Genomic DNA, 12,700 nt, shown 5'->3' on the forward strand with positions numbered 1-12,700 from the left:
AATGAGTTGCCCTACAGACACACCTCCTCCTCCAACATAGCGGCCGGGAAGTGCACCTGAGACGGGGGGCTAGTAAATGGAAGAAAACCTTAGCGCCCCCCCCCCCCCCCCAATTGACCACTGAAAGGAAATGGGGGGAAATTGCAGCATCGCATGATGGGAAATTTGCAACCCAGGGGGTTTGCGGTGGTGTACCGGAGCAGAAGCAAAGTTGCCTTCCACACCAGACCAATTTGGAGTGAAGTCGAAGTGAGCTTGGAAGCGAATTCTGTGAATTCACTTTCCCCCCCGAATTCATCAAAATGAAGAGTCACTTTGGAATGAAGCGCCACGGAAGGAGAGCCCATAGAAAGGAATCGCGTCTGATAACACATTCACGTTATAATGTGAATTTGCATCCTGGACGTCACGTCAGATCTGAGCCACAACCTCCGTGTGATAAATGCCTTCTTCTTTATTCCAGGAGGAGGATGCTCTCTTTCCAGTTTCCTTTAGTGCCCTCTTCTAGTCTTCTGGCCCTTTGCCCTTAGAGAATCTTGGGACCTCTCTCCATCTCAAATCATCTTTCTCCTGGCCACCTTTATTCAGCTCCATAATATACTTGTTCAGACGTTTATTTTCCATGTATGCTAAACATACAAAAAGGGGAAGAATACTTAACACGTCTCCCTGCAAGGATTCCCATTGCTCTTCTCATGCAGAGGCTGCCATATTATCAAGAAGAAAGTTTCCTCTGTCCATGGAAGCTTTCCACACTGTTCAGAATTCAGATTTCCGGGTTGATCGAGAGCATCTATGGATAGAGAAGGCTTTCCTCTAAGTCCCATTCCACTTGAGAAGAGTACTGAGGGGAGAGAATGAAGCTAGCATGCTTTCACACGTTGCTTTCTTATCTGCCACTACTTGGAAAAACCAATGTCACTTTTAGTACTAAATTTCTGCTGTTTGCCCTTATAGTTCTCTTTTTGGTTCTTAAGAATTAACAAACGCTTTCTAAACTCTCTTTAGACATATGTAAAAAGTTATTTTCCTCTTTTATGGGCACCACGGCTTCCCTGCAGTTTATTTTCCTCTTGAATTTTTCATCTGTGCAGCTAGTGAAAAATAAAAAAAATATATCGACTTCTGTAATCTTTGTAGGAATATTATGGCACAATATTTTATTTTCCCCTTATTAAATGTGTTTTTAATGTTGTGCCCAATGTGTTTTGATATAAATTTCAAACAGTGGAATAGTACCTTAATTCTGATGTCAAGTATAATATTTATAGTTAAAAGGAAATGAGTCAAGATTTAATTTCCTCCCAAGTTATGATGGATGTTTAAAGTTGAGAACAAGTAAAAAAAAAATCCCAATGGTACATTTAATAATAGACTTCCAAACAGTAAAGAGGTTTTACAATTAATTGTATGCAAATTGCTGGTTCTATAAAGAGGCCTTCAAATGTGATTATGTTTTTTTCTGTTCTGATTACATTTAAGCACACACACACACACAAACATTTTAGTATAGATTGGATTCTGCAGGTAATATCAAATGGAAATCTCCTTATCAGCCAGACTTCATCTGGAACGCACATCCATTTTACTCTAGGAAAGATTCAAACTTTTCCTTTTGTATGTCACCTCAAAGCACAGCCTCCACAACCCAAAAGGCAGTACAATACAGGCATGCCTCTGTTAACAAAGCCTCTGACAAAACCCCCTCTTTTTTACAATGTCTATTTATGGGAACTCAGTTCCCCCCCCTCCCCATATTTTATTTAGCTGGACGTTAGTTTGTTTTTGCAGCATTGCCATTGGGAGGGTCGTGAAGGAGGGCTCGAGAAATATAGATGTTCGGTGTTGGGTTGCAGCAACATGTCTGCAGTAAACAATATGAAATTGATCTGGGAAAGAATGGGATTCTACTCTAGGTGATCCTCCTGTGCTTACGTACAACAGGCAAGGTAAACAGCAGCTGCTTGAATCACTTACCAAGCATGTGTGAAGGGAAAAACAGGAAGAGAAAGGGAAAGCAGATTAGTCTGTTGAAAAACCATAGACCTATAAGTTTCATCATAAAAAAAAAAAAAATGGAAATCATGAGAAAAGTAGAAGCGTTTGGGAGGGGAAAAAATCATCCTGGGATGCATTCTGAGGAAAGTTTTCAAGTAGTCTCTAGAAGATTAAAAATGTCTGTGTTTATTATGCAAGGTCTACCTGACCTGGTTGTTTAATTTCACATGTGCATAATGTTAGTTTTGAATAAAAAGTGTGCTGAAACATGTTGAATTGCTTTCCATTGTGGTGGTGTAGGAACCTATCCTTATTCTTTCCATGACATGCACAGTGTCACAGATGTGGGCATGACAAGACCATGGGTCTTTTTATGTCGGATAGGAGAATAATTTGAGCCAGTCCTACAGAAAGAAGAAAATCTCTAGTGGGAAACAGTAATGCACCCAGTACTTGCTTCTTCTCACTATGCAAAGCTCTCCCTAAATTTTCAGTAAAAGCTTATGGTACAAACCCCACAGGGGTGCATCTTGTCACAACAGAAGTTTGCATGTTCTGAATCTCCTCACATCAAAAATGGCATGATAGAAATAAGGGGGTCTTTTAATTTAACCCTCTTTCCTTCTTTCCATAATCTTAAGTTTGCACGTGCAAATGTGTACATGGGAGACCAGTATTTAGAAATGTTACACTAACCCCAGACATTACAAGATGTGATACTATAGTTTAAGGATTATAGAGTGAGAGCAAGTATAAATTATCTATTGCACAGCATTGTCCCTGAGGTAAACTTCCTCTCCTCTTCTTTTATTTCAGGATTTTCGAGGTCTCTGGGCAAGATGTCAACAAGAAGTTGTTCTTGCTCTGTTCTGAGCTCCTGGAAAGTTTGGCACAACATGTGAAAGAAAGACTTGTGCTGCTTTCAGCCTTTCCAGGAGTATAACAATGTGTGGCTTCATGAAAGCACTTGCCTGAACCAGCCAACTTGAGGTGCTGCTGGCCATATTTCCTCCACACCTTGTAAACCCTTGCAAGTGTTGTTAACATCCTTTCAGACCATACAAGTTTAAAACTGGCCAAGTGACAAACTGAGACAGATGTTTAGTACATTATGTCTTCTGCTCTAACATTTGCTTCTTCTGTCTTAGTCTTCAGTTTAGGAAAGTGAATCAAACTGATGGCAACCAGTAACAAATTCACACCATGAACTGTTGCACTTGCTACACAAAGCCAAAAAGAGTTCTGATACTGTTCTTCCAAGACGACAAACTGGAAGACATTTTCTCGGAAATTGGCAATCCTTTCTGTAAGGTTATGCAATTCAACAGCAGCCATGAAGCTTGTCACTGCCAGCAATGCAAAAACTCCTGCAAGAGAATTTAAAACATCGTTCATATATTTGAATGCAACAAAGTTGACTCCTGCTATCTATTTTTAAATGAAGCATTGATTTGCTTTGTACTGAGCAGCCATTTTCCATTTGGTTTCCTTGGTGGAATTTGAAAATAACTTCTCTGTGTAACTTCCAATGCATATGAAAAGCACATGCTTTACAACAATGTCTCTTTGATACTCATTACCTGGAAACAAGGACATGTGACTTGTGTATACTTTTCACTACTTCTACATACACTTTCATTCCTTGAACACTGCTTCACTGAATGTTAACTTAAGTCCATATGCACATATAGCAGGGCATGGGCCAAACCTATTCCTAAAGCAAGGGATTTCAGAATATAGGTATGGCCAAATTCTTCTACATAAAAACTACAGCTAGTATCTCAAGGAAAAGGCCACAATAGAAGATGACTAGTTGTCTGATGACAGTTATGAACAATCTAAAAATCATCTCTTGTACATTTCCAAATACACTTCTTGTCAGATAAGTTGTTTTATAACAAATTATATGTTAATTGATGGTCCTGTTAAAAGGCTTGAAGGTGTTGGGTTTTATTAGAATCATTTTATTCTCTAATATGAATATACGAAAAGATTTGGATTATCATTTTGGAGACATTCAAAAAACGCTACCCCTCTTCTATATCCAAAGGATATTGTAGCACCTTTGAGACTAACTGAGCAAAAGAAGTTGTTTCATTAGCTTTTGTAGACTTGGTCTGCTTCCTCAGATGCCATGTCTGCGAAAACTAATGCTATATCTTCTTTCACTCAGTCTCAAAGGTGTTACAAGATCCCCTTGTATACTGATATTCCAGACTAACATGCCTATGTCTCTGAATCCCTTTCCTATAATCTGTGACAGAATGGTGAAGGAAACGGTATAGTTAATGATTTCTGTAGGCCAAGCCTTATAGAACTGAATTAGCCACAGGGAGTTCTTATTTATCACCTACTGTCACCTGAAACACTATATATTTCACATGTTCAGCTGAGAGTGAGTCAGCCCTTAGAAACAAAATCTTGTTTGTAATTTTGCAGAGTCAAAGGGATTAATGTCTGGGCAGTGTGTCCTGAGTCAATGGAATTAAGTAAAGACAGTTTATTAAGCAAAGATGAAACAGTTTCTTGTAGAAAGAGGCTTACTAGGGCCCAGCCTACCCTCAGACAAAATGAGGCAGCCCATACCACACCATACAGAATCCTTAGTCATGGGTGACACCAACTTTGAGTGACACCACTGACTCCGTGGCTGTCCAGGAATGCTGAGGAGCCAAGTCCTCCTCGTTGTCCTCTGAGTCCTCTTCATGGCTGGCCATGACAGAGGCCTACAGAGCAAGGGCTTCTGTTGATTCAGCACAATGGCAATACCTCCTGAGAGGCAGATGGAACAGGTGCCCTACAGACCTTTCCAGCAACACTGGAAACCATGGCTTGCATGCCCAGCAAGGAGCAAGCAAAATCACATGTGCTTTCTCCTGTCTTATTTTCAACAGCTTGGGTGCCAGTCTCATGGCTCTCATTTCCAGCAAATTGATACGCTGATGCTGACCATTGCCCTTGAGCAAACTGACCTTCATAATGTGCTTCCCAGGCTAACAGGCTGGCATCCATTGCAATCAGTATTTTCTCTCAAGGCACAAAAGGAATTTCGCTGGTAATCACCTTGCCCTCAATTACCAATTCATATTGTTCAACACATATTGAAGGACTGTTACCAGAACATGCTTTTCTTCCTTATTATTGACAACTGATGTGGACAAAGAAAACTTTGAAGAACCCTGGTATGAAATCTCGCTCAAGGAATCAACTGAATTGTTGAAGTTAACACTCCTCGTGCTCTTGCTAAGAACATTATATCCACTGTTTTCATTTTTCTCAACTAATTTATCATGCTTTTCAACTTAATCTTCCTTTCTTCTGTAAGAAACACATATCCTTCCTCTGTGTCTCTGGAGTGTTACCTAGTGCAGCCTGCACTCCTCCCCACACACACCTGTGACACCACTGATTCAGCACATGCTGCCAGGCATCCATCACCTTGACTAGACAGGAAAAAAGGTCTACAACCAAGGAAACCCTCAAAGATATGAGAATTTATCACGAAATTCTTAACAGAAACAATTCTAAAAGAATATTAAAACCTTACACAACATTGATGAAATTTTCACAAGACATACCTCAGTTTTGAAACCCTCTAACAAAGAAGCTCCTTTTAACGCAGTCCTTTAATACCCACATAGCCCCCTTCCTTTGGAGGTTGATGAAGGAGGACTGGAGAAACATCAACTTTTAATGTTGAGTTTCAGATGCATGTCTGAAGCTAGAGAAAGAATGGGATACTATCTAGTTGATCCTGTTATAACCATGTGTTCCTGCCTACAAGAGGCAAGGTAAATAGCAGTTGTCTCCAAGATCCCTTACTAAGCATGCATGAACTGTAAAACAGACAGCAAAGGAGAAATGGGAGAAACCTGCCTCACCAACTAGCCCCGGCAGATTTTTAAAAATCATAGATATATATAATTTTGATCACCAAATAAAAATCGGAAGAAAGGTGGAGCCTGGGGAAAGAAAGAAAAAATCCCTAGATGCATTATGGAACAAGCCTTCAAATGATTTCTAAGAGGTTTAAAATGTTTTTGTTCAGTTATATAAGGCTTACATGATTCAGTTGTTTCCTTTTCACTTGTCTATGTTGTTAGTTTTTAATAAAATATTTGCTGAAACATTGGTCAACTCCTCTTTTTTTGTCGCGCAGGAACCTATCCCTATCCTATACATGTTATTTCTGCTTCTAGTATCAGTTTTTCTGTTAAAGAAGTAGTGCTCTGGAACACATTAACTGAGGTATACCTGTACTCTGTGATGGTACCTAATTATCAAAAGACAAGGTAGAGCACATATGATGAATGGATTCTTTACTCTTAGCCACTTTGCATCATACAAACTGGTATATAAAGATGTAAGAAGTCATCATGAGAATATCTTAATAAGAAACACTATTGGGGATGCCCCTCCATACACACACACACACAACACACACACACACACACACACAGCAGCCCATGAATTGAGGTCTGCAGGAGGGGCCCTCCTCAGCATCACATTAGTAAGGGCAATATGAAGTGAGAGGACATGGGAGAGCGCCTTCTCAGTTTTGGCAAACCGATTGTGGAATGCTTTCCCATTGGCAGTCCCAGTGCCAAAGCTGGTTTCTTTTTGGGGGGGAGATAAGGGTAGACCCTTGACATGAATGTCTAGTTGTAAACGACTGTAGAGGGCGGTGCTCATTTCCATTTCTAAGCTGAAGAGCCAGCATAACTGCACCAAACACTTACCTTCCCATTGAGAAGTAGTACCTATCTATCTATTTGCATTTGCATGCTTTCGAAACTGCTAGGTTGGCAGAAGCTGGGACTATTGGCAGGAGCTCATCCCATTATGTAGTACTCGGGTCTTGAACTGCCAACCTTCTGATCAGAATTGGCGTTTTAACCAGTAAGCCACTGCATCCACTTCTTTTTGGTACCAGAGCAATATTTGGCTTTTTATTGCAACCTGTGAGGACTAGTTTATTTTAAATATAGATGTACATGCTTTAAAATTGTTGTAGCTTTTAAAGTTGTTTTAAGCATTATCATATCAAATACGGTTTTATCTTGTTTAAATAGTATATGGTTTTAATCCAGAAGGTTTACTATTGCTAACAATGTATGCAGCCCTGAGATTTTATGATAAAGGGCAGAATATAATATTTCACTGTATAAACAAATAAATATTGGTTGGTTGGTCATTGCCAGTATCTTGTTTGGAAAGCCAGCAATTGTGTTCTTTATACGAGTGTATGAGGACCTTTTATCTGCTTGTACGGCCACATCCACAAAACAAATATGTTTTTTTCCTGTCGTGCTAATTTTTGTAGTACAGTTGTCAGAAGAAACAATGTTTTTACAAGTGGACATTTACCTGCAAGTACATTCCACAAGGCTATTCCTCCTGGACCTTTAATAGCCTGGTATGGGACTTTCAGAAAGTTTAAGATGCAGAATCCCAAACTGACCAGGGCAAAAGAAAATGCCACAAAAAGGAAGAGGATAATCACCACATGGAGAGATGTGTTCAGCTTTTTCACCAGGTGTGGAAATACTGACAAAGAAAAACAAAACCAAAGTTATTTGTTGCATAAATGTGGGAGAGAAAAAGGATACTGTGAAGTTTTATCATTCAGATTCTTTGTCGTACTTCTACATATGCGCACGCACAGAAATAAAATTAGGTCTCAGGTAATCTAAATTCTGTACCAAGGAAAGGTGATTCCTGTGGCCAAATCTAACATTTGTCCAATAGACTTATACAGGTACATGGAATTTGTTCCTCATGATTAGTTTAAGTCCCAATGATTGCATCTCTAGATAAGGCTAATTTGGCTTCAACTCTATGGAGATTATCGCCCTGACCAAAAACCCGACTGCTCCTCAATGGCATAGAGGCGGGTAGCGGGTTGCTGGTGGGTATTATCACACAGAACTGACTGCCACTGCTGCCAGGCAATTGCAACTGGGTTGCATTCTGGTTCCCAGGGATGGAGACCACTTTTCCAATCCGAGAGCTTGCCATTTTGGAAAAGCAGCATCCGAAACGCGCCTGGGACCCAGGATGCAGCTGCGTTGCAATTGCCCGGTGGCAGCAGCAGCAAATTCCATCTGATAATACCTGCCAGCAACCCACAACCTGACTGTATCCTGTTGGAGAGCAGTTGGGTTTTTAGTCATTGCAATAATCTCCTATATAAATTAAGGAAAATAAAAGATAGTTGCATAAAGCATCTTATTTTGCTTGATTTATGTGAGCATTTTAACACAGTTTGCTCAGATCTGGACAGTGATAGGTACAAGTTACATGGCACTGAACTCCTACCTCACCAGCAGAAAATATTACTTAAATATCAGATCTCATTAGTTATTGCCACCACACTTCTTTGCAGTCATAATGACGAAAAACATTTTTGTAAATGAAAGGTTTGATTTAAAGGAAGTGCAATTCTATACCCAGTTTAATGGACTGACATGTGATAAGTCTGTTCTCACAGTTTAGGTGAAGAATTCCCCACAAACAGGATTCTGCTTATACAGAAGGCAGGCACTGCAGAAGCTTTTGTGTAAATCCATTCTGCCTTCTGGTGACTTTGCCTATTCCTTCCTTTGGGGAGAAAATTATTTCCTTGGGCCCCTGAGTAAGCTGATGGCACACTCCTTCTTTGAGGATCCCTACCAAGGTGATGTGCATTTTTCTTATGAACACAGCAAAACACCTTATTGCACAGCAAACTTTAAACGGTTAAACCCTTTTGCTGACAGATCAAGGTCATTTCATCACATTTCAGTGAATGGAGCATTGGATCAACTGTATTGACTTTGATGGCAATATAATCCATATTCAGAGGTGCTGGAAACAATTTCAGGTTGGTCTCCAGAGCCAATATACTCATGTTGACTTTTTAGGTTCCAGTTACAAATTACAGTGATCCTTGCTCTATCATTGAAGCCACTAGCTTCCTTTCTTACTTACACAGTCCATCAACCAAATGGTCCCCAGTGTGGTTTGTAAGAAAGTAAAACAAAAGCTACAGAAAAACCAGTGACTGAGGCTGCATCCGCATTGCAGAAATAATCCGGTTTCACACCACTTTAACTGTCATGGCTTAATGCTATGGAATTATGGGAAGTGCAGCACTGAGCCACGACAGTTAAATCGGTGTCAAACTGGATTATTTCTGCAGTGCAGATGCAGCCTAAAACAGGAGGTGATAATAAAATTCAGAACTATGGACTGAACTAAACAATATGCCATTCACTAAACTAACATGTGTATAAAAAGCCTTTTTAAAAGAAGTTGCAGGTGTGTACAGTCCAAGCCATGTCCCAAAAACAAGCTTTTTCAATATAGTGTGGAATCTCAGGCCCGTACAGAGATAAGGGGAGCTTAAATCTCCCTTATATCCCCCTCCATGGCAAGGACCTAGTCAGATCAGGCTGACCATACCTTTATCTTAATATACACATAGATTTTTGTGTAAAGTTCCTGGGATCCTGGGTGTTAAATGTAAGGGAGCACTCTGAAAATTCTCAGAAACTGATAAGCAGCTTTTAAATAGTGGCCTGAAAGTAAAATGGCCCTAGTTAGGATTGCCTACCCCAGTGATGGTGAACCTTTTACAGACCTAGTGCCCAAACTGCAACCCAGACCCCACTTATTTATTGCAAAGTGCCACATCCCTCTGGCTTTCTAGTAAGAAACTCTGGCAAACTCTGTGCTAGGGCGACAGCATGTGTGCACACAGAGAGGGCTCTGAGTGCCACCTCTGGCACGTGTGCCATAGGTTCACCATCACTGGCCTACCCAGTTAAGATTGAGTATTATATTGAGTAGTGGTTATAATATTCTGTACACACTGAAGTTCCCATGCAGCTTTCAGTGGTTCCTCATAACACCAAAGTGCAGAGGTTGGTGACTGAGGGAACTCTGTGTTGGTGAGACATAGGTGTCTTCTATGCAAGAGGCTACATGTGGAAAACCTCGAGCTTGGAAATAATACTACTATACAACTAGAAGTTTTAACCACAACTCCCAGAATTGTGCAGCTAGGATGATAATTCTCCTCTGAGACACCTAGCTGGTGCCAAGAGATCATTTCTCTGGTTGTTGTTTTTTTCATGTGGCCTAATAGCCACATCTATGGCTTTATCTCTCTTCAGAAAAAATAATAATAATTTTAGGCCACACCCTCCTTCTTTGCCTGACCAATGGGAGGAATGAGTTTTCCCATTAATGATAAATTCCCATGCATATCTTATAAGACATACAATAATTTCAAACAGCATTTCAGATCTTTGGGGCTCGTAACCATAAGTTCCAAAAGCAATCTTACATGTACCTGAAGCAAACACATGTATTTATGAAGGGGTTCTAGAAATGAAACCAACATGTTACTTACTTGTGAATCTGGAACGCCTCCCACCGAGCCCACACTTTCGCATTTTACCACCGCCAAAGAGTCCATAGTAAATTTCCCCCATGAATTTTACAAGCTCTGGGTCCGTGGCATTGACCAGCTCAGCTCCTGTTTTGCAAAGGATTTTTGCAGTCATCCATTTCTGGGTGCCCATTGCAACAAGGATCAAGATAAAAGATGAAAAGCTCAATGCAGCAATTAATGCAAACACTGTCCTTTTGAAGCAGCCAGGCATTCTAACGGCTTGGAGAAATAATATTTCAAGGCCTACCGGCAGTAACTGTAGATACTGGATCCTTTGCAAGCAGTCGGCGTGGTTTCAAAAACATCCTTTCATATTGCATGTTTTCACATCCATAGGTTATGGTACAGTTCCTTTGTTTTAAAATAAGAGCTCAGTTCAAATAAGTACATTTTCCCCACAATAATCCACAACAGCAACAAAGAAGAGCTTCATCATTCTGCACGGCAATGGTACTTGTTGTTGCGCGTGTAACACCATATCTGTTACATGACTAATGTTTCATTCAAAGGCTCAAATTCTTTCCCTGTTTTAAATATTCAAATGACATCCATTTTTTGACCTGCATGAAGTCTAGCTGCAAAAGCTGTTTATTTAGTTGCACTAGAAGTCTCTACTAATTGCCTGGAAGCAAACTAAGGCAAACATGTTAGAATTTGCCGTCAGAACTCTAGCAGCTGCATGACATGAAATGGTCATCCCATTGAGTTTGTGTTGTGTAAATGTCATTACTGTCATCTCTCCCACACAGATGGCAGTTTGCTTGCTAATAAGACTATTAACTGAAAGAGGCATATGATATTTCTGGATGTCTGGGCTTGCTATATGAGCAGTCTTATGGATGGAAATGGGGATGCAAATTGGTTGCAGCTAGGAGAAATAGAGTTTCCCTATAATATACTGCTGCAAGCATGAGCACCCTTCTTGGAAATGCAAGCTTACATTCTTATAAAGCATTGTTACAGTTTGTTACCTTAAGATGCTTGCTTTAATACACGTGTGTGTGTGTGTGTGTTTGAATGGCTGGTAGTTACTACCTTGGATGACATCCACTACAAAGGAGGTTGTAGAAACAGTTTGACAATTCATATTAAACTGCAACAGCAGTACAGTGTATTTGTGTACTTGCCTCCTTTGCCATGCTGCACTTCTTTACACGTAACACACATACCTTACTAAAGTCCAAGTCCAAACTGTGGTAATGCCATTATTAGGCCAACCAGAAAGGTACAAAATTGTCTCAAATTTTCTGTTTTGGAGAAATAGAGGATTAGAATAAGATAAAATATGGTAACTGAAGCTATGAGCCGAGCTGTTCAGTTCACACTAAAGCAAGACCTTCAGACTCCACCTTTCTAGGGGCAGATTGACAATATAAAATTACATTTACTGCTTTGGGAATCTACTAGTCTTCCATGGTACTGCTATGAGAGAAAAGTAAAAACTCCCAGCCAGAACTACAAGTTTAAGAGTCCCGTTCCTCCTGAGTTCTTGTAAATGCTGTGGTGGTCTAAATCAGGCCTGACTTTAGCACTTGGTACTTAGTGCGTAAGGGATGTGGTGGCTCAGCGGTTAAGGCACTGATTCTGATGACTGCAAGGATGGCAGGATGGCAGTTCGAAACCCAAGTGCCATGTGATGGGGTGAGCTCCCCTCACTAGTCCCAGCTCCTGCCAACCTAGCAATTTGAAAGCTTGTAAAAGTGCAAGTAGATAAATAGGTACCACTTTGGTGGGAAGGTAACAGAGTACTATGCAGTCATTCTGGCCACATGATCATAGAGTTGTCTTTGACAACGCTGGCTCTTCGGTTTAGTAACGGAAATGAGCACTGCCCTCTACAATTGGACACGACTTGGCAATCTTGTCAAGGGGAAACCTTTACCTTTCTACTTGGCATCACACAGCATTTCAACTTGGTCCTGCAGTTCATGCACTTTCCCAGAATGATCAGATGTCACAACTGCAAAGAAGGACCAGGCACTGCAAAATGTAGGGCATGGAAGAAAAATATAGGCTGTTACAAAATAAAAGCTAAAAACACTAATTAAATTCATATGATTTATTTATATGTACTGCATTTTATTATGTACTTAGTTGTATTTTTGGGAAGAATTTTTCTTAATTAAAATGCCCTTTTGGCTTACCCAGCAAAACAAATGCTTAAAATTGTACTTTACCAGCAACAAACTCTTTGATTGAATCTGCATTCAAACCATTCCTTTCTTTTGTCTGTTGTGCTGAAATTAAAGGGAGGGGGGTACCTCT

The 12,700-nt window shown here is 40.2% G+C and overlaps 1 protein-coding gene across 1 annotated transcript; it reads right to left on the reverse strand.

Moving 5' to 3' along the window:
* Positions 1-2,893: 2,893 nt before the first annotated feature.
* CLRN2 (clarin 2) lies at positions 2,894-10,646 on the reverse strand. The gene is made up of 3 exons (XM_089526886.1): positions 10,394-10,646; positions 7,366-7,545; positions 2,894-3,365 (listed from the first exon to the last, which is right to left on the reverse strand). The coding sequence occupies exons 1-3, from the start codon at positions 10,644-10,646 to the stop codon at positions 3,100-3,102; spliced, it is 699 nt and encodes a 232-aa protein (XP_089383012.1). The 3' UTR covers positions 2,894-3,099.
* Between the last annotated feature and the right edge of the window lie 2,054 nt (positions 10,647-12,700).

This window comes from Sceloporus occidentalis, unplaced genomic scaffold, assembly GCF_023333645.1.
Source record: "Sceloporus occidentalis isolate IW3139 unplaced genomic scaffold, rSceOcc1.0.p SCAF_5, whole genome shotgun sequence".
NCBI classification, from domain to species: Eukaryota; Metazoa; Chordata; class Lepidosauria; order Squamata; family Phrynosomatidae; genus Sceloporus; species Sceloporus occidentalis.